This window comes from Ambystoma mexicanum, chromosome 2p, assembly GCF_040938575.1.
Source record: "Ambystoma mexicanum isolate Mex_15411 chromosome 2p, UKY_AmexF1_1, whole genome shotgun sequence".
In the NCBI taxonomy this organism is placed as follows: Eukaryota; Metazoa; Chordata; class Amphibia; order Caudata; family Ambystomatidae; genus Ambystoma; species Ambystoma mexicanum.
Genome location: NC_090923.1, coordinates 25,878,811 through 25,901,480, shown reverse-complemented (window position 1 = coordinate 25,901,480; position 22,670 = coordinate 25,878,811). Strand labels below are relative to the sequence as shown.

The window sequence follows — 22,670 nt, the reverse complement described above, 5'->3', positions numbered from 1 at the left end:
ATTCCCTAGTCTCAGTGTTCGAACTCCTCAAGACAGAAGTACAGTCACAAGCAGGCACACTTCTAGAGCTAACAAATGAGACAGCTAAATGTGAATCTACATTGGTGGGCTTGGGTTCTGCCATTAACATCAACCTAATTCCATCTTGGAGAGAAATGAATCTCGAACTGACCAAGCAAGGTCTAGACATATCCTCAATGCAGAATACGGCAACACTCAAAACAAAGGCTGAAGTCGAGAGGAACTGTCTCTTAGAGGAGGCAATTCAACTTTTGAAAAGGCGGCCACTGCAGCATGGAGAGGGGGAAGAGGGTGTGATGGCCCCAAATTAATACTTTGATGATACTCCTCTCTCTGAATCCACGTTGGAGGAGTTTCGGAGGTTGGCAAACACTATACAACAGAAGATAAAGTTGAAGCAATAAGAGTGAGTATTGGTCTCCAACCAGACCTGAGGAGCGGCCCGTGAACTGTCCTAGAGGCTCAAGGGATTGATAAAATGTTACAGAATTCAGAATCTGAGAACACTGGGCAGAGCACCATATCGTTAATCCCAAAACACTCAGGAAGAAGTAACCCAGATAAAATAAAATGGGCCCCAATTTTTCTGAAGAAGAAAACTCTATTGCCAAAGCAGAGTAATGCATATCGGAGCCAACCTAAAGCTCTCCCCAATCTTCCTCGCAGTAGGAAGAAGAGATGTAAGTAAAACTTTCGTTGGGCCAGAAAGTCATGCGCCCCTCCCAATTTCGAATCCAGATCAAGGATGTCCGCTTACAAGAACTGGAAAACAGAACGGCCAGGGGAAATCATCAATGATTATCACCTATCCAACTCAAGAGGGCTCCAATGTTTCATCCCAAGCGATGAATTGTCAGCGGTATCATTTGCATCAGAAAATATTAAGGACTTCACTGTTCCAAGGGTCTGTTTAAGACTTTTAACGAATACCAGGGATCATAAACCTCTGAACAGATCAGTGATCCTTGAGGTCTTTAAAAAAGTAAATAATCTGTATCTTCTTTCCTCAAATGACATCGCAAATGTAACTTTTCCCCTTCCACAAGATCCTAATTTTGTGGAAGTAGCTCTTGCCTCGACGAGAGCAATGGCAGCTATCCTGAATGCATCGAGGGAATTAGAGTCCCAGGGCTTGCAGGTATCCATTAACGAGTCAACGGGCAGCGGCCAAGTTCTCCCTCAGAGCAAAGGGGCAACGAAGGTGGAACATCAAAGGGCTGGGTAACCACAAATTTGGGAATCGAATGAGAAAAGAAGGGACTCCATAGGTCCTAAGTCTCAGGAGTACGCCCTAATCCTCCTACCAGAAATCCTTTCCCAGGTTCTGCAGAGGCTTGGTGTGGGGACACAGCAGCTTTAGAAGAAAGGGTTTAAATTTAGTGAGTTGGAACACGCGGGGCTCCAGCACCTTCAAAGCCAGGGTTATGAGAGATTATTTGTTTGATTTCAGTGACATAGTACTACTGCAGGAAACTTGGTTGGTAAACCCCATCAATATAGAAAGTTTTACAATGTTCTGTCTCCCAGCCCTACAAAAGAAACGGGGAGACCCTCGGGTGGCCTCCTTACGCCCTTCAAAAACTAAGTAATAAAAAGTGTCAATGGAATTCAGGCCTGTAGAGTACATCTAAACTGTGACTTCTCTGATCCAATATGGGTGATCATTAATATTTACTGGAACCCTGCCTGCTCAGAACTACATCCATTCCTTATGATTCTGGTCTCTTTGCTGGACACAATTAAAATGGATCCTTGGGGGAATCATATTGTGCGAGCTGGGGATCTGAATACAGAATGTGTACAGCCAAGGAGATGCACAGAAAAACCACCTATTCAACAAATATAAAATAAATATTAAAAAAATGGGAAAATCTACTGCGGCCTGCCAGGATCCTATTTTCCATATGTGGTGGACTTTCCCCAAGGTAAGAGTGTTTTGGTCTCAATGCCTCGCTACGATGAAGGACATCACTCAAACAACAATACCACTGGCTCCCGAACAGGTCCTCCTGGGGATCCCGATCCCAGACGCCTACCCAAGAACAGGTCGGAGGGCAGCGCTGATAATCCAACTTCTGCTAGCGGCCAAAATTACGGTAGCGCGCACCTGAGAATCCGCAGAGCGCCCCCTGACGATCCTTTAGTGGATCAAAATCTGGGACATCTTAATAGCTGAAAAGGTCACTGCGGCCAAAGCGGGCCTTCTCCATCGCTTTATGAACATCTGGACACCGCTGTTAGACTATGACCAGAACTATCCGGCCCTGACCCATAAGCCGCGCTGGCCCGACCCAATGGGACTGAAAGATAAGACCCATCCTGGGATATTAGGGGAGGGATAGGGGTATTGTCATCCTATATACATTCTAAGGGGTTGCAAACAAATGCTGATGTATATGTTCTCTGGTGTACTGTGTTATAAATAAACACATTTAAAAAAAAAAGGGAAATCTGGTTGAGCTTTCTGAAGTCCTAGGATCTGAGGATGGTGAATGGAAGCTCAGAGGGTGACTTGGGTCCATCCACGACTTGGTACAGAGGAAAATCCTCATCGGTTTTGGAGTAATTTTTTGTTATCCCAGCCCCTCCATTCGAGCCCTTCTAACCTGGCAATAAAGCATGATAGAGGGAGTGATCATTGTAGATTAGAGCTATCCTTTACTGACCTCTCCTCCCTGCCATTAACTTTAGACCAGCAGGCCGCAATAGGACTGAAAGGGAAAATAAGACTCGTGAAATATCGGGGAGAGCGTGCAAAATTGAATACCTAATCGAAAAAGGTACCTGGATTTATATGGGAGACCCAATGTCACCCAAACAGCTTCATCAAATTCACCTGGGCCACCTCAGCTCCCACTGATTCAGGAGTAAGAAACACGCAAAAACATCTGCACTGTTCTGATGAGGAGACACAGATAAGGAAAAGAGATCTTAGAAGAACCTTGCGCAAATTGAAATCAGCTGTGTTGGACACAGCAAAGTATATGGCAGACGTCAAAAGTGAAAAAATCAACTACCAATCGTGGTCAAGAAATCATAGAGCCTCTAGATTGCAAAGAGATGGGGAACAGATGTTGAAGCTCCTAAGAGAAAAGAATACTAGACATTTTTGGTCAGTAGTCGGCCAGTTAGAATCTGGCGCGAATAGCTCTCTGTGCAACTTAGTTCCTGAGTCGGGGTGGGTGGAGTATTTAACTGAAATCTTTAGGGACCCGAAAGGTACCCCTTTCAGTCCCAGACCTAGTGTCCCCTGGCAACTAACCTTCAATGAGGAGGACATCAAAGAGATAATACTTAAATCGTCTTCATCTAAGGCGGCGAGCCCAAATGGTCTCACCTATCAAGTTCTTAAAAGTGAACCGATATTATGGTCCCGCATGCTTTTTTGTCTCTTTAAAGAGATCCTGAGGAGCCGAACATTCCCACCCTCTTGGAAGATTGCCTTAGTTATACCTCTTTTCAAGGGAGGCGATTGTCGTGCAGTGTCAAATTATCGCCCAATTGCCCTGCTCGACATCGAAAGTAAGATCTTTATGAAACTCCTATTAAATGAAACATTATCCTGGGTAGGTAGGCAAACGATTCTGTCCTGTTACCAGACAGGCTTTAGACAGGGCTTGTCAACAGCCCGGAATGGTCTAGTATTAAATTTGGCCAGCGAACATACAATGACAAAAAGGGCATTACCATTGTATGAGTTTGGGTCGACCTTTCTAAAGCGTTCGACCAGGTCAACAGAACATTGCTTTGGAATAAACTATGGAGCTGCGGTATGCCAGGTACATTATTAGCAATGCTAATGGAATTGCATAGAGATACCTCCATAAGGGTTCGGCTAGATGAAAATGGTCACCTTTTGGAGCCTATTAGGGTGGAGAGGGGGGTCAGGCAACGTTGTCTGGTGGCCCCTCTCTTCTTTAACCTTTTTTTAGCGGACATGGGCATTTTCATGGAATAGTCTGCATTGGCCAGTCCGGAGCTGAATGGAAAGAAGATCCATTGGCTGGCGTATGCAGACGACATTGTCCTGCTAGATAGAACAGCTATAGGTCTCCAGTGACTTCTGACTAAGCTGGGCGAATATGCAGGAGCGAACAATCTTACCCTAAACCCCTCAAATCAAGAATTATGGTCTTCAGACATCCGCAGAAGAAGATCCACTATTCAAATTGGTTCCTCAAGGGCCAAATGATTGAAAGGGTGGAGGATGTGAAATAACTAGGATACAACATCGTTGCCTCTCCCGCCCGCCACAAAGTAGAAGCGGATGTGTCCGCAAAGACTTCACAGATTGCCTCCCAAATGCTCAAGCTGAACTCCAAATACTGTATGTTTTCTATCTTGCCGCTGATAAAAGTTTATCTGGCAAAAGCGGTTCCTGTGATTTTCTGCGGTTTTGAGGCGAAAACTCAGATTTGGCCTACAAATTGCAGTGTTGTAGAGTGACAACTATGGAAGAGCACCTTGGTCTCCCTTCGTGCATCCCAAGTTGGAGCCTCAGATTCGAACTCGGTCTCAAATGGCTAGGATGCGTGGCAAACTGGAAGTTGGTGTCACTCTACCGGGAGATCATCACAGGGCAGAGTACCTCTTTCTGTGGGGATATTAGACACCACTTGGAACAATCCAGATCACCCATGCTGATCGATCTCGAAAGTAGAGTGAAGGTGATGTTGGCCAAGGTAGATTTGGAGGTTGAGACTCTCATAACCAATCCATTAAAGGTCAAGTGAGATCTTGAAATTGGCGATTGGATTGAAACAATTGTGAAAGTAAGAGAGTCATCCTTAAACAACCCCTTCCTCTCAGCAGAAAAAAAACTTAGCTGCCTCTCTCACTACCTTATGAAATTTCCAGACAGGGCAATGAGGAACAATTTTTTGAGGATCAGACTGTGTAGCGTTTGCGAAATTATGTCAAACCAAATGTTAAGGCACTTATTGATGGAGTGCGAGGGAACCTGGGCTGTACGTTTGACACAATTTAGGAGATTTGTACATTGAGAGGAAGGGATCATCGCAGAATGCTTCTGGGAAAGACTGGTTTCTGAACACAACGTTGCCTTAACAGCCTTGGTGGTTTGTGTCCTAAAACTTTGTAAAATAATTGATTGACCTCCTTTGGGCGGGGTATTGTAACTGGGCGCAGTTTTTAGCTCATTCACAGATTAAGTAATCATGATTGTAAATGTTTCTTACCGGATGATTAGCTTTCAATTCATGTGACTACGTTTTTTTCTCTTTGTATTTTTTCTTTTTCTTTTTTATGTGTTAGCATTCTTGTAAAACTGTGCATTGTTTCTTTTGTAAAGGTTCATGGTAGAACCATATACAAATAAGTAAAAAAATGAAAAAAGATCTCCATCAAACTTTGACTCCTTCTCCTCTTGCCAACTTTATCATCTGCTACCAAACAGACACCCACAAGCACTTTGCCTCCGATCTTGGCCTTTTAATTGAAACACTCCTAGATGATTTTCCTGCCGGGCAACCTCAAACTATTCAATATGACTAATGCACGACAGCTATATGTTGAATCCACTATGTCAGACAACGTTTTAGTTAACCTGAATGACCTTACACCCAATCCCTAATGCAACTGTCTCAATCTTATATTCCTAGCGTTCTCTGATCACTCCCTCATTCCCTTCACCAACTCTGTTCCTCCACTCTCCCATCCTCCTGCCTCATCGAGCACCGTACATAGATTCAAGCTGTACTCCATGGTCCCTTACCTCAGCGAAGTCAGCATCTGTCTCTAATCTCTCTCTATCCTCCACTTGCTCACTCCATTAAACTTGGCTTTTCCAAGTTCAACTCTGCACTGTTCCACTCTATCAATCTATTACTGGTTGGCCTGCTCTGGTCACTGTTCCCTCATCCCTAGCATGTGGCAGGGGACTGTCAAACTTCCTCGCCACCAACCAATCCCCATGGTGCAGTCCCTGCCCACATTACTGGCCCATCAGGGCAAACCAGCTGAAGAAACCTAAGCACTGGCCGACTAATCTGCAGGCTAATGGAACGGTACCGCTTCACAAATTGAGAGAGCTCGAAGCTTGACTTAGCTGGACCCATATCTACAATAATGATAGGAAAGGCTTCCCCTTTAAAGGAATACCTTTTCATATTATCAACAAAGGTAGCGGGTGCGCGGCTATTGACTCCAGTTCACACAGGCACATCAAAATAATTCTGTTTGAAAGACTTCATCACAACTTTGTTCTTCAGATACAACTATTGAAGCCCTCGCTTCCCAAACATGGAAACTGAAACAGGAAGCCAGATTATAGCTCCACTCTTATCTGGCAATAGATTCTTGCAAAAGAGAAACAAAGTATCACATGTCCGGTTACCAGCAAATCATGAGGTATAGAAAGCTTACCCAGGAAGTTTTCAGCAAAGAACATCTAAAATCCAGGATGGCAACCCAATATAGCCTTCCTCCAACCCCCTGAGTCCAACGCAGCTGTATGTGCTCTTAGGGAACTCGTCATTCCCGGCCTTGCTCACATGTGCTGACCCTCAGTGTAGGGCCCACCCATGGGAAGGAGAGAACGCAGTATAATTGAATTCAGCCCCAGTTGCTGATCGTGGGTAGCAGGATCAGAAGCTTGCATTTCCAGAAGGCTGGAGATTGGTGCAGAACATAGAGACTGGAGAGATGGAAGGGCTGCAGAGGTGGTGGCAGTGGAGAGCAGGAAGAGTTGGTAACATCAGGAGTGGAGATTACATATAGGTAGGTGGTGGTAGTGGAGAAGGAGATTAAGGAAGGGGGTGATGGCATCAACAGTGGAGAGGGGGCATAACAAGGTGGTGGTAGTGGAGAAGGTAAAGGATGTGGTAATAACATCAGGGTAGAGGTACAGACAGAAGGTGGTGGTGATAGTGAAGAAGGTCAGGGGGCAGATGGTAACATGAGGGGTAGAGAGGTGGCAGAATGAGGTGGCGGTAGTGAAGAAGGTTAAGGAGCAGATGGTAACATCAGGAGTGGAGAGGTGGCAGAAGGAGGTGGTGGCAGTGATGGAGGTCAAGGAGCAGATGGTAACATCAGGAGTGGAGAGGTGGCAGAAGGAGGTGGTGGCAGTGATGGAGGTCAAGGAGAAGATGGTAACAGGAGTGGAGAGAGAGATGGCAGAAGGTGGTAGTGAAGAAGGTCAAGGAGCAGATGGTAGCCTCACGAGTGCAGAGGTAGGTGACAGAATGTGGTCATGGCAGTGAAGGTCAAGGAGCAGATGGTAGCATCAGGAGTGGAGAGGTGGAGGTGGTAGTGAAGAAATTGACAGAAGGGTGTGGTGGTAGTGAAGAAGGTCAAGGAGCAGATGGTAACATTGAGTGGAGAGGTGGCAGAAAGAGGTGGTGGTAGTGAAGAAGATCAAGGAGCGGATGAAAACATCAGGAGTGGAAAGGTGGCGAAAGGAGGCAGTGGCAGTGAAGAAGATCAAGGAGAAGATGGTAGCATCAGGAGTGGAGAGGTGGCAGGAGGAGGTGGTGGTAGTGAAGAAGGTCAAGGAGCAGATGGTAACAGCAAGAGTGGAGAGGTGGCGGAAGGAGGCGGTGGCAGTGAAGAAGGTCAAGGAGCAAATGGTAGCATCAGGAGTGGAGAGATAGGTGACAGAAGGAGGTGGTGGTAATGAAGAAGGTCACGGAGCAGATGGTAACATCAGGAGTGGATAGGTTGCGGAAGCAGGTGATTTTCAGTGGAGAAGGTCAAGGAGCAGATTGTAACATCATGAGTGGAGAGGTGAATGAAGGAGGTGGTGGTAGTGAAGAAGGTCAAGGAGCAGATGGCAACATCAGAAATGGAGAAAAGGTGGTGGAAGGAGGTGGTGGTGGTAGTGAAGAAGGTCAAGGAGAAGATGGCAACATCAGAAGTGGAGAAAAAGGTGGTGGAAGGAGATGGTGGTGGTAGTGAAGAAGGTCAAGGAGCAGATGGTAACATCAGGAGTGGAGAGGTGGCAGAAGGAGGTGGTGGCAGCCAGGAGATTAATTCAGAGATTAATCTAGAGGTGACAGGTGCCAGAAAGGAAGAAGTTGAAGAGAAGGGTATCAGCAGAGAAGTGGAAATGGCAAGTGGTTGTAGTGAGATCAGAAGCAAGACAGGAGAAGATTTAGTAGACTTTAGTAGGATCTACAATCGAGAACAAGTGGTGCAAGACAGGACCCATGAGAAGGTTGTGGAACCCAAGGGCCAGGAGGAGATAATAAGAAGGTTCTAGTGTGCCAGTTTGGTTCTAAGCAGATCCAGATGGTGGGAGGAGGAACAAGACTGCAACAGAAAGGCTACGGTCATAATGGAGAAGCGCAAGAGAAGAAAACCAGGGTATGATCAGGCTGCCCTGGGACACCTTTCTAGCTCTCTCTGGCTTACGACCATGGCCCTGGACCTGTCAGCTCAGAGGACTTGGTGCCAGAGACTTTTGTGCTGTATGTGATACTGTAAAGCTTGCTACTAACTTAGACAAAGGAGGATGATTCAGGTGACTCGTAAGCCGCAAACACCTGTGAAGGGAGGTGACGTAACCTCCCAGGAACTGTGCAGACTTGACATTGGCTCTATGGGACTGAAGGCCTAACTACCCACATCCACAGGGAGAACATTTCTTTTGATGAAACTATTCTGAACATTATTATTATTTCTTGTGGAGATATCCTGGTTCCATATTTATGGCTGCTTCTGGTACACAACTTAAAAAACAGACAATACTTGGTCTTAGGTTCTTTTCTGATCCCAGTTGTCCTACATGACACAACTAATCCTGTGTTCCAATTGACCCATTTGCACCACAGATGCTTAAACTTGCACCTGTCATCTCCGTTCATCTTTCCTACTTATTCAACATCTCTCTCTCAACTGCTATCTTCCCAAACCTTTACAAAATAGTCACTTTCATATCTTTTCTAAAGAAACTAATTGCTGACAATATCTCATCCTACAGTCCATCTCTACCCCAATCCTATCCCTACTACTCTAAATTCCTCAAGAAGGATGTCTGTAACCAGATTATCCACTATTTTAAAGTACTTGCTGACCCTCCCCCGCAGTATAGATGCTGGAACAAACACTCCACTCTCATCCATGTCGCCAGTTCTCTTACCAATGACCATCACTCTTACCTTACCTCCATTCTCATCCTTCTAGAACTTTCTGCTAACTTTGCCACTGTTGATCATCTCTTCCTCTTTCAAACTCTTTCCCATCTTGGCTGAAAGGGTACTCCTTGTCCATTTAATGGAACTCCAGCAACTTCTCCTAGACACCCCTCTGCATGATCGTGTGTCATGCTGGAAATGCTTCTGGAGGGACAAGGTCTCCCCATCCTTGTCCCCCCACTTCCATGTTGGATGGTGTTTTCCTGTATGTTTTCTGCCATAGGAGTACAGCCGGAACATCTGGCAGTACAGCCCTTCATTTTTCCTGTTGGTGAACAATACTTATGGGATACCGCTATGGCACCCATGGGTAGAGGTACACCCATGTAGCTCTAGTGTGTGTTTCTGGGCACCTGTGTGTTGCCCAGAGAGCAGGATATGGGCTGGTTGCTGCTATATGCTGACTTCACAGGAGCTCTGGGTCTACCCCATTTTGGGACACCCAGGCCGTGCCATAAAAGGCAAGATGGCATCATGGCTTCCTGCCTTTCCTCTTCCTGTTTCTCAAAATCCTTTAAAGCCCTAGCTCTGTCTCCCTTGCCCTGATTGGATGTTTGTTGGAAGGACCATGTATGGCTCTGGGTCTGCACCTGCTAGACTCCTAGGAGCCTTCCCAGAGACTGCTGGTTTTTGGTACACTGAGGGATGGGGCCTGAATCAATGGAGAGAGGAGTCAAATCACATTCTGTGTTGTGGGAGTCTGGTTTTGGTTGTGTGTCACAATGCCTGTGGTCTGCCTGAGCCAGCCCTGACTGAAACTGGAATGAAAGTGGTCTGTGCTCTGAAAGGCTGGGAGTTGCCTCTAACACACATTCACTGTTGAATGTACACTGCTTGATTCCCTTCTCCTGCTTGACACCGCCGTTTCAGCGACTCCTTCCAGAGCGATCCATCCGCGAGGGGCATCGTTGAGTAAAACCAAGAATTCCACCACTCCCAGGGCACCAAAGCTACTTTAATGGAGAAGAGCCTCTTCCATCCTTAGGGTTCATTTAAGGTTCCCAGATTCATCTCGTTTCTGTTCTCCTGTCTCTTCCCAGCAGACATGTACTGAACATATAAGGACGGGGCATTGTTTTAAAAGCAAAGTGCAACTTACCTTTTTCTTACAACTTACCCAGGTTGAGGTGTCCTCACACAGTATTGCACTTTTATTCCCATAGAAAGCATTCTGACAACCCATAGAAAGTATTCTGACAATGTTCTATGTATTAATTGCCTTTCTCCTTTTACATATATGGGGTTAAACAGTTTCATTTTTAATAACTGTCAGCATTTGGTGCATTATACCTGAATCTAAGTGTAACTGTGGTACCGCATAGAACTGTATATGTTGAATTACCTATTTGATTAGATTTCTGTGAACAAAGTGAGTCTTATGTATTTTAACATATCCACATAAACTTTATGTCAGTTAATAAAACGAATTAGGGTTGCACCTGTTAGGCAGAATTATATGCAGTACCCTTTGGGAACACTACACACAATTAGGACTATAAGTGGCAGCACAAATTCACCTTTGGTACAAGCCTGTACTACACAGTAAAGTGGTAGCAATGGCTGAGCAGCCAGACTTATCTCAAGAGCAAGTGAGCAGTGTCAGATAGTTACACAAAGGACAGCAGTTACTATGATTCAAGCAAACACTGACTCAAGGTTTCCAAGTAAAAGAATATACATTTATTTACTTTTTAGTTATATGACATTTCACTAAAGTGAAGCAGTTCAAAAATCACACTCTTAATACACCACACCACTCCCAATAGTTGACAGACAAGTTAAGCTCACAAAAATGAAGTGGGAGCAAAATTGAAACTGTGTTAATTAAAAAGGGAGGGAAAGACAAAATTAGGCAGAAATGGAGCAGAACCAACAGGTAAGCAAGCAGGGCAATCTAGAAAGAGGAACTCCAGATACGATCAAATCAAATAGGCTTAGGGCCAAAGTCAATAGGACAAAAGTCTTTTGCTCAAGATCACACGGTTCAGGGGAGTTCGTGGTTAAGTCTTTGCCAAGAGTTCCGGACGAAGTTGGTCGGCAGAAAAGTTACTTCAAAGAGTAGATAAGGACAAGCCCTCGGATTGGAGAAGGATTTCACACACTTTCACTGCGACTGGACGAAACGAACAACCGGATGTTGAACAGTACCTTAAATGGAGAAGAAGCTGTAGCTGCTGCGGATGTTCCTGGTAATTCCAGCAGGCTCATGGTTCCTGAAGCGACTGTCGGACTGACAAGAAGTAGGAAGAGTGGAGGGTCCTGCAACACCCAGGGAAGAAACCAGCAGCGGAGCAAAGCAACAAATAAAAGGTGCGCTCCTTAAAATAAAAGGTGCGCTCCTTAAAACCCATGCAGAGTCCGACCTTCCTGGCTATCCGACCCACTGTAGCTCTGTACAGCGAATTCAACCAGAGGAGGGAGTCCTGACTTGGAGTTTGGGTGAACTGGTTGGGAAGAAGATTCCATTCTTGGAAGATCCTCTCTGTCGTTGGAGTCTGAAGATTCGGACATGCAGCCGGGCTTCACCGGGCGGTTCAGTCGTTGTAGAGGTCCTCTTCTGTCAGCTCCTCTTTGGTTCTCTCGTTCCAGTGGCGACTCTGCTCTTCCAGACCCAGAGACCTACTTTTTATGCAGTTTTCCCCCATTCACACAGCCTGGCTGTCAATCACACAGCAGGGTGGTTGTCCCAGCCGGACAGTCACCTAGCCAATCAAACAGGAGTGCGACTTGGGTTACCAAGGGAACCCGTGGCAGGGGTCCTAAGACCCCTCCCTCACATCCTGCCTACCCAGACTTACAGGTGCCTAAAGGAGCGCGAAAAGACGGTGAACAAAGGACCCAAACCTGTTTTGGCGCGCAGAGACGAACACGAAAAAGACTTTTCCAATAAGAAATGGCGACTAAACCCAGCTGGAACAATATTAAAATCAATATGGTCAAGCGGGTTTAAATTCGAGGCTACCAAGATAGCCTTAAACAATGCCATGGTTATTTAAGATAACCGCGGTAGAAAAATAGGCTAGTTACCACTGCCACCAGCCAAATCTTAATGGAAAGGGAGCAAAACAGTGCTCCAAGAGAAACAGACAAAAAGGGATAAGAATTAACCCTTTCCAATACTCAATGGAAGATGGGGTGAACTGGTTCTGTGGTTTAAAGAGACTACATAAAGTTAATGGTAACTATACATGTTTCTCGGGGACAGTAGTCAGTCCCAGAAAAATGTCAACCCTGTGTCACTGCACTGAAGGAGCTGTGTAACACACATTAAAAAGATGATGCCTATGGAGTAGGTGAGGCTCCATAGCCCAAGATTACACAAAAAGGTAAAACACACATAGCAAAACACATGTAAGAGTGGGATAAAGGGCTCACACTCTTACCAGGTGAAAAAGATAAATCCTAGAAATCCAGCATAGCTGCTGAGGGACTCAGTAGGTAGAGTAATTAGCCATTCTGGAGAAGTCTCCCTAACAACACCTAACATAGGGTGTGGACTTTCCTTAGCGGGGGATTCACCGTACCTAAGAACCAGCCTTCATTACCTCCCTTGAGTCTCAGCCTTGCCTGCTCACCCACATTTACCAATTGAGAACCTCGGCTGAGATGTCTCTGTGCCTCTACCCACACCATAGAGTGGGTAGTAGTACAGACACCCCATCCAATCTTTACATCATGCTTCAAGGAACAATCTTAGGGCCACTCTCACCCTCTATACCTCCTCCCTCGTAAAATTAATGTCATCCTTTGACTTTAACTAACACCTCTGCACTGATGATACTCCTTTCTCCTTCTTCCTCACCTTCACACCCTACACTATCCGAACACACAACGAAATGTCAATCTACAATGGATTGCTTTCTCCCGCAGATTCCTCATCAGATAGATATCCATTCCAGCATCAGCTGCTTGGAAAAACATTTCAACAGGGGGCGTAGTGCATCTCGACTCAGTCGTCGATCCATCTTGACTCGACATAGTACTCATTGACTCCGGATGTGACGTAGATCGTTGTACATATACTACGTTACTACATCCCGTACCTCAGTTCTTTTTTTCTGCTCGCTCAGCACACTGCTCATTGTAACAACTCTCATCAAGAGAACTTCATAAAACCTATTTTTGCTATTAACTTCAACACGCTTTGTCATGATGACCACTCCTAAGTCGGGTTCAAAAGATGTAAGGACTGCAATTCGAAACCTGGACAGTATTTGCGTACATGCCTCGGTTCTGACCACGTCACTGAGGATTGCAGTTTCTGTCAAAAAATGTACCTGAAAATGCTGAGGGAGCAGGCAGTGATGCTTCCGCTCGGCGACCGCTCCCACTCGCCCCGTCTACATTTCTGGCTCAATCGTCCCTCAGATCGTCGGAGCACAACACGCAGGGGCCCACACCCCCAAAGGAGGACATACGCTGAAAGAAAGCCAAGAAGAGGTCTCCCTCGTGAAGTCACTCTTTGTCCTCCTCATCCCACAACAAAAAGCATTGTCACTGACGCAGGCACGGGTTGGTCTCCTTGGAGGATCGGGGTAAGTCTCAACTGAGCCTGAGAACACCAAGTGCTGAGTGGGAGGCCTTCAAAAAGAAAATGCCGGGAATTGTCTGGACAATTTAACAGCTTCCACCTCAACGTAGCAGGCCTTGGGGGCTCCAGTTGTACCTGGTGTTTTCGGGCTTGATACTGACTGTTACCAAGTCGACCGCACCATTGGAGCTGTTGCTATCGGCGCTGACATCGGGGCCGCTACCCAACCGTTCTTTTGTCCTGAGTCTCAACTGTCTTTTTCCGAGACAATGCATTCAATCTTTGATGCTGACGGGGATCAGGTGCCCTTTGGCTTCGAACCAGTACAGGAAGGGACTACTGGACGTGATTTTTGTTTTCTCCGATCAGGCCGATTTAATAGCCTTAGCGGAAGAGCTGCAAGATGCAAGTGATCTAGACACTTCATCTGAGTTGGACACTCAGCAGGCTCATCCTTATGGTCATGCTAATGCCCAATACCACATGACGGTTGACAGTGTGGTAGACGCCCTATGTCTGTGCCTTTTAATTTGGCCATGTCCGGACCAATTCCCACCCTGTGGCAAAAGCCTTGTTCCATCAGTTCCATGGTACAGACAGCCACTGTCAATATGAGGCAATCAACATCCACGTCCAACCTCCCTACTCACAGGGAGTCTAAAATAACAGATGCATTTGCAGAAAAAGTATTTGTATCAGGCAGTATGACCCAAAGGCTGTGAATACATCCTGCGCATTTGCTAAATATTCACATGGCCGATGGAGGGTGATTGTATAGGCAGCAGAGCATATCTCTGTGGCGGAGATGCGAGAAGGATTTTTGTGCCTGATGGATGAAGGGAAAGAGGTGGCCAGCCAATCCTTGCAAAGGGTCCTGGACATTGCAGATTGTATGGCTAGGGCACTGGGGTCAGCCACTGTACTAAGGATACCAGCATACTTGCACAGATTTGGTTTTTCGCCTAACGTCCAAGCAGAATTACTGGATATTGCTTTTAATGGCGAATACCTGTTTGGCCCTAGTGCCGAAGAGTCTGCAGAGAAATTTAAAGACTCTAAACTGGCAGTCAAGTCTTTAGGTCTGCCTGAGGAACAGCTGGAGGAAGGGGTTACAGGTGGTACATCCCATTTGAGAAAACAGCACAGCTCCCGCAACCTAGGCAATGGCAGATGTGTTTCCAGTGCTCCAGAAGGGGCAGGGAGCCTCTAGGGGACAGCAGATGGTGACAGCAGCGGCACTGCCCGTTAAGTCGCTTTAAGTTCTATCCCCACATTTCCCCGGTTGGAGGGAGTGTTGGCGAGCATTTGCACCGTGGCAGGAGATAACCCCTGACGCCTGGGCATTGCAGCTCGTCAAATGGGGGTACTGACTTCCCTTTTTAAGAAAAACCCCTGATAGACCACCCCCACTCCCTCCTTAACAGCCAGAACAGGAGCTGAAGGAGGAACTGCAAACCCTGTTATTGAAGGGTGGTGTGAAAGAGGTAACTCCGAGCAGAGTGGCTCGATCTGGTATTCCTATTATTTACTGGTACCCAAGAAAGTGGGAGGACTTCATCCCATTCTGGATCTAAGGCCCTTGAACAAGTTCCTGAGGAAGGTCAAATTCAAAATGGTGATGTTGCAAGAAATTCTCCACTCTCTTCAGCTCCAGGACTGGTTGGTGTAATTGGATCTGCAGGACTCATTCTTTCACGTGCTGATACAGGCGGTTCCTGTGATTCCTCATAGGGGACACCCACTACCAATTCAATGTGCTCCCATTTGGATTTACCTTCGCAGCCAGGGTCTTCACCAAGTTGATGGCAGTGGTGGCGGTGCACCTCAGGCGATCTGGCATCCACATATTTCTATACCTGGATGACCCAGGGGAAGTCGGAGGAGCAGGTAGCTACTCAACTCGAGGACACTTGCTCACTTCTACACAGGTTGGGCTTCTCTCTAAACTTCCAGAAGTCCCACACTACATTAACACAGAGGCCTCAGTTCATCAGAGCGGTCCTGGACACTTGGGCAGGGGAGGCCTAGGGGATGCATTCCTAGTGGAGCGGGATTCAACCTCCACTATGCCTTCCCCAGATTCCCATCATCCCGTGGGTTCTCTGGAGGTTGAGGAGATGTCAAGGGTCCATGATCTTAATTGCCCCGGATTAGGCGAGGAGAACATGATACTCAGAACTCCTGGAGTTAATCATCTACCCCCGGTTGCCTCGATGTCCGGACCTCTTATCCCAGTCAGAAGATCGGGTACTTCACCCAAACCCAGATTCCCTCAACCTACATGTGTGGTTCTTGAGAGGATGAGATATGAGGTAAATCTCCAGCTTTCCGCACATTTTCAGCGATATTACCGCTTATGGACTCATAAGAAATGGGGATTAACAGCGCCACCACAACTCAGGATCCAGTGCAAATAGTGCCAGATGGAGTTCCGGTAACGCTTATTTCATTGGGCGATATCCCAGCGCAATTACCTCCGGGATACCGCCCAACTCCTGATGAGGCCCTGTGATTCATTCGAAGACATTTTCATTCACACTGTTCTTTACAGTCCTTTCACCGAGTTATCAAAGATGTTATTCTTCAGCCACATTGTGACTCTCTGAGAGCTCCAAAGAACTGTGGTTGCTACAATATTGCTAGTTCACGCTTCCCCAGCCACAGGTTTTGCCACATATGATACATGGTTGCCCATTCATTGTCTCAGAGCTGAGCAGTCCCACGTCGTGGATATAATGTTGCAAGTACTATGCAAATGAACATCCTCTGCTCTGTGAGCACATGCACTAAAAACTGACTGGCCACTGTCGGCAAATGTGGCCTATCAGGGGCGAAAATCACTGAAAGTTGGCATTTACTAGGCAAACTGTGTGCTCAAGTGTGTCTTGAGATACAAGACCCCAGAAAGCACAAGACTAGATCATCCACTTTAGAACAGTTGTGGAATCCCCAAAGCCTCCAACTCCTAAGGGAGACAAAAACCCCTTTGGGCCTGTAAGGATAGAGACGGACAATCAACAGGCCAGGAAAGCCTGAGAGTCCAGGAAACGTCACAGGGAAGAAACCTTGATACATCCAGTAGAAGATCCGTCAAGACCACTTTGGTTGACAAATCCCCTTTTCTAATTTGAGTTGGCTAATACCAAATGATAGGTGTTGAACTCAAGCTTATGGGTTTGACATCTTTCCAAACACCAGGTAACGGTGTGACAGAGGCTACTTCTTGGTCTACCCCTCTCCTCTTTAGCTTCTCTCAAATCCTAAACCTCACAGCATGCACCTCATTTATACTTCACCCATACCCTTCTCACCTCCACCTACTGTCACCTTGCTGGATGGCTCTCCATGGAAAACCCCTCTCTCTTTAAATTCCTGCTACTAATCTTTGAATCCATCTATTGTCATGGCCCCCACTACCTCGCCGAATTCCTCTAACGGTGCTCTCGTTGTTGAACACTCTGCTCCTCATCTCTTCACAACATAGCAGTTCCCTGCCCACGTGTGCCTCGTCCCTCTTTCAATCCTTGTTCCTTTCCTTCCCCACTCCTCTAGAATGCTCTCCCCCTTCAGCCATCAAGGGCATCTGTTCAGTGCAACTCTACGAAACGAGACTCAAACTCCTCCTGCTAGCAATGGAAGGAACGCCACAATTCCCTCCACATTTCTATCCGAACAACCCGCCCAATCTATAGCCTAATTAATGTGTACATTTTTATATTCTGCCCTTCATGGCCTCAATGTAAACGACATGGTCATGTCCTCCAGTCCCTATGCCTGGTACCGGGTCCCAGTCTTACCCACTAACCAACCATTATATGACATTCAATCCAGCAGTGCTCTGTTATTGTGTACATTTTAAGTCATTTCTGTTTGAAGTAACACCCTGTGCTTCAATAACTACAAAAGAAATACAGTGCACCTACAGCTTAAAATCCGACCTTGCAAGGTGTGAGGAAATCCAAGAGTAACATGGCTGGCTCTGGAGACCTCATCTCACGTATTGTGCCCAGCTGTGAAGGGTAGATCATGAGTGATGTGTCCAGTCCAGAATATTGTCTGCTCCTGAAGACCACATCTGGCTTAGTTTATCTTATTCTGGTGGTCTAATCTGGAGTGCTGTGTCCCGTTCTACAAGCTACATATGAAGCATTGTATCTAGTTCTGGTCAAACCACATCCACTGTATTGTTTCATGCAGGTTTCAACTGGAGGGCTGTGTGCAGTAGTGCAAGCCACATCTGGCATATTGTGTCTAGTAATAGGGAAGACTAAGCAATATTTAGAGGTGGAAACTCAGACTTGTTTTATAGAGATGTCCATTCTGGGCCCTCTACAGTACAGTAATTGGCTGTGTTTTGTCTTTAGGTGATCATCCCTGTTGCGCCCCAGAAACATGTAACCAATGCAGTGATTGCTGCCGTGGTCATTGCGTGCATACTTGTTGCCCTTGCTGGAGGGACCTGGTACTACTACAAACGCCAAGACGAAGAAATCCAGTTCCACTATTTTAAGGTATGTTATCATTCACGCCACGCAATGCTGCTAAGCTTTTGGGTTTCACCAAGAGATCAGGTCAGGTGAAGGTGGATGAACCAATGGGATATAAAAAGGGGCGTCCAAGCACGTTGATGTGATTTGTACAGAGGCCCTAGACAGCTTCCTATGCTTCTGCCTCATTTAATGATTTTTATGATGCCTACTAGTTTAAAAATGTGCCTTAAAAACCTTTCCTCAGCAATAACAGACAACCCTATTGCAAAATAGAGCACCATCCTCTGCTGGTCCATCCACAACCCCTTGTGTGGTCCAGATTGTATGTTTCACAAAGACATTGGTTCAAGTGACTGTAGGTAAACTGAGAAGCCAATCCTATAGCCAACGAGTGTAGTAGTGGCACATATTAAATGTGGTGTAATTAATGTCCAATTAGATGTCCTGATTAGAGTAGAAACTGTAGAGGAGTGTTCCACAAAGGTGCTTCAAAGGCCATGTTATTTCCATCCGAGGTGCTTAGGGCTAGTTGTTGAGGGTAGAAAAGGGGCCGCAGGGAAGTCACAGTCTCGTGTTGGTCATGGAAAGGACATCTGGAGCTCTATTCGGAGCCCATTGTACAATGTCATGGCTGTCACAGCTCAACTAGAGGAGCAGGATGGAGCCTTTTAAGACGGTGATGACACAAAGGATTTTTACTAATTTGCAGACAGTTGATTGATGCTGGAATAGGGCAGTGCAAGGGTTGCAGGTGAACTTTGCTCAAGCAGCCAACTGGTCAATCAAAACGCTGCCTTATACTGGCTGTTAAAGCCTGATTTTCGCACACTCTGATTGGTTGCACACGTCATCTTAAGGTGTTAATGAGGCGATAATCTAGGTTTCTGAGAAGCATAGCCGCCCTCCAGCCACAGTTGATAAGCCCAACTGCAGGCAAACAGCCTGGCGTGTAAAGCGGCTTTTACTGGCAAACAAAACGGCTCACGTAGAAAGCATGAGCGCTTTCTTGTGCCAATAAAACTATAAAGATGCTGGCTGCTTTGGGATTGGTGAAGGGAGCTCTGAGCAGATCCACTTCTCTATTTCCTGGGCTGACAGATCAGAGAATGAGGCAGAGTGTGAAATGGTCAGGGAATGGGATGAGCAGGGGCTTTGTGAGAGTCAGGGAGGTCTGTGAGAGGATGAGAGGACTTGGTGAGTGAGGTGCATGTGTACTAGTGGCAGGTTTCACAGAAGGTGAACACTCATGTGGGGAGGTTTCATGGTGAGGTGGGATTTTTATATAGGCAATTTTGTCTCCCGGTTTGTTGATTTTATTGGCAAGCGAGATTTGGATGTTGGAGCACCAGGCTTTGTCTTTGCAACCCGGGAGGTGGTGGGGGTACGGATGTCCAGCTCCTTGAGTTTGGAGAAAGGATCTTTGGAGAATTCTAACATTTTAAGAGTTGGCTTGGTGGCTACTAGGACGTTTTTGTAGGTTTTGGCTATGCTGTGAAAGGCTTCGAGATTGGCTGGGATAGAATGTTTTCACCATAACTGGTCTATGACTTTTTTGCATCTATGGAGAGTAGTCGGGTCATTAGAGGACCATATATTGACTGGCCAACCCGGTTTAGTTATTTTAGGTTTAAGGGGGATATGTTGCTCCATAGTGAGCAGAAGGCCGTGGCTGTAATGGGTGGCTGGGCCCTGAGGTTATGATATGATATGATTTGGCATTTATAACGCGCCTATACACAAGTGTTTCAAGGCGCGACGAGGCAAGGGAGGGGAAACAGAGGGAGGACAGAGACAGCGATCCTACTAGGCCAGGTGAACTTGAGATCGCACAAGTGCAGGAGTGGGGGGAAGGGGAAAAGTAGAGGGGACAGTGCAGTACATAGGATAACAGTAAGATAAAGAAAGACAATAAATAAGAGTGCGGCCAGCTGGTGGCAAGTGCACGGGTAAGTGCAGACATCAGGTGTCAAGTGCTAGTAGGGGCTGAGGGCATACAGAAACAGTCCCTGAGCGCAGGGTTGCCGGGGGGGCAGTGCAGGTGTGCAACTGGCAGGGAGGGAACCTGGGCCTGAGATCAGAGGGTAGCCAGGTAACCAGTGCAGTTTCAGCCAGGAGATCGGCGGGGGAGAAGAGGAGAGAAAGCAGAAGCAAAGAGGAAGGTCTTGAGGTGCTTCCAGAACCAGAGATGGTTCTTCTCAAGTTTCAGAGAGGCAGGGAGGCTGTTCCAGAGTGAGGCCCCAGCAGAAGAAAGAGATCTACCACCAACTCCCTGTTTGGAGAAGTGATTGACCCTGAGGGAGTTGGAGGAGGATGAGCGAAGAGCTCGAGAGGGAAGATATTTAGGAAGAGAGAGTTAAAGGTATTGAGGTCCCAGGCCCCAGAAGGCCTTGTGGACAATGCAGAGGGTTGTGAACTTAATCCGTGGCGCCACTGGGTAACAGTGCAGAGATTTCAATCCTGGAGAGATACGATCTCTGGGCGTGAGACAGGGACAAGTCTCGCAGTCCTGTTTTGGATCAGTTGCAGAGGGCGGAGAGTAGAGGCAGGCAGATTTAGAAAGAGAATGTTGCAGTAGTCCAGCCTAGAGAGAACCAGAGCTCTGGAGACAGTGAGCTTCTGGGGGAAGGAGAGGAAAGGGAGAATACCTCTAAGGAGGTGCAGCTGGTAGTGTGACTTCTTAGAGACGTCAGAGATGTGAGGAGAGAAGGAAAGTGTGGAGTTGAAAATGACCCCTAGGTTTTTACCTTCACAGGTTATTTATTGCCTGTGGGGGCATGGGAGCTAAGTAGAAGGTGTAAAGTTCTTCAGTGAGCTAGAAAGTGCTGTGGGCTAAGACAGGGGATGGTGGTATAGTGGGGTTGGGGGGGTTGGAGTGAGAAACTAGACACTCTATCACAGAGTGGTCAGACCAAGGCTGTGGACTAATGGCTGAGATGGCGATGGTGGCATTGATCTTAAGTATTCAATCAAGGGTGAAACCTTTGGAGCGATTGGGGCAGAGATTTGTTGGGCGAAGTTCATCTCTGCAAGTAAATTGATTTTGGCAGAGGCTTTAGGGTCAGATGGATCATTAAAGCCGAGGTTGAGGTCGCCAGTAGGATGAACTTTGTGGCGGATTTGATAAGGGGTGTGAGGAGCAGATGTATGTCAGACTCAGGGGAGCGCTGCGAGTTGGGTTGCCGATAGAGGAGTAGGTGGTTGGAGGTGGTTTGAGAATTGATGGAGAGTTTGGTGAACAATATTACGTATCCTGAAACTGGAGGAGTGTGAATCAGTCTGAGGGGCAGGGATGTTTAGTAGATAATGGCTATACCGCATCCTGGTGTAGTGTGGCGGTCAACTCTAAGGATGGAATAGCCAGGGGTGATATCCAGGGAGAGAAGGGGGCCTGACGCACTATGGAGCTAGGATTCCGTGGTAACAAGGAGTTCGAGGTGGTGATCTGTGATGAGGTCATGTACGTGGGTCGCAAGGGTGGCAAGCGAGCGTGTATTGATCAGTGTGTGGGCAGGTCCGGGTAGACTTTGGGCACTGTTGCGAATTGTGAGGGCAGGGGTTGTGGGAGAGAGGGGTGCAATGGAAGTGAGGTAGAAATTAGGGGGGCTGGGTTGTGTTGGTGTGCAGGGTTTAGGGGAGGCAGACGGAGTAATGGGTAATGTGACAAGGACGGATGTAGGATTGGGAAGAGCAAGTCGAGTAGAATGTGACGTGGGGGTCTCTCAGGTGTAGTTGGCTTGGAGGGAGCGTTTAATGTGGGCAGAGCGATGGGTAGGTAGTAAGACCAATCAAGTAGGCTTGGAATGGTGGTAGAAAAGGGGTGGGTGCCAGCTAGAAAGGCTAAGCATCAAATTAGTAAAGTGATCAGTGATATGATATGATATGATATGATATGGCATTTGTAATGTGCCTATACACAAGTGTTTCAAGGCGCGACGAGGCGGGGGCGGGGGAACAAGGGGAGAACAGACAACGATCCTACTAGGTCAGGTGTCATTCAGATCGCGCAAGTGCAAGGGTAGGGGGACTGGGAAAAGTGTAAGGGTAAGGGGAGAGGGGAAGTGCCGTACATGGTTAGTAGAATACAAGATAAGTAATAGGGCCAGCTGGTGGCAAGTGCAAGGAGAGTGCAGTACATGGTTAGTAGAATACAAGATAAATAATAGGGCCAGCTGGTGGCAAGTGCAAGGTAAGTGCCGGGAGAAGGGGCTGTAGGATACAGAGACAGTCCCGTAGTGCAGGTAGGCAGTGCAGGGAAGAGTGGCTGGGCCAAGGACCGAGATCGGTGAGTGGCAAGTTGCAGATTCAGTGCAGGTTCAGTGATTTTAGCAGGGGAGAGAGGGAGAGAAAGCGGAGGCAAAGAGGAAGGTTGTGAGGGACTTCCGGAACCGGAGATGGTTCTCCTCAAGTTTCAGGGAGGCAGGAAGACTGTTCCAGAGGGAGGCTCCTGCTGCGGAGAGAGATCTACCCCCAGCTCGT

The 22,670-nt window shown here is 46.9% G+C and overlaps 1 protein-coding gene across 1 annotated transcript in view; it reads left to right on the top strand.

Moving 5' to 3' along the window:
• The window catches only part of STAB1 (stabilin 1), a 1,160,316-nt gene that overhangs the window by 1,080,352 nt on the left and 57,294 nt on the right, over positions 1-22,670 (top strand). Inside the window, exon 67 of the mRNA XM_069643183.1 lies at positions 18,069-18,215. Coding sequence (XP_069499284.1) covers positions 18,069-18,215 — 147 coding nt within the window. The remainder of the gene's footprint in view (positions 1-18,068; positions 18,216-22,670) is intronic.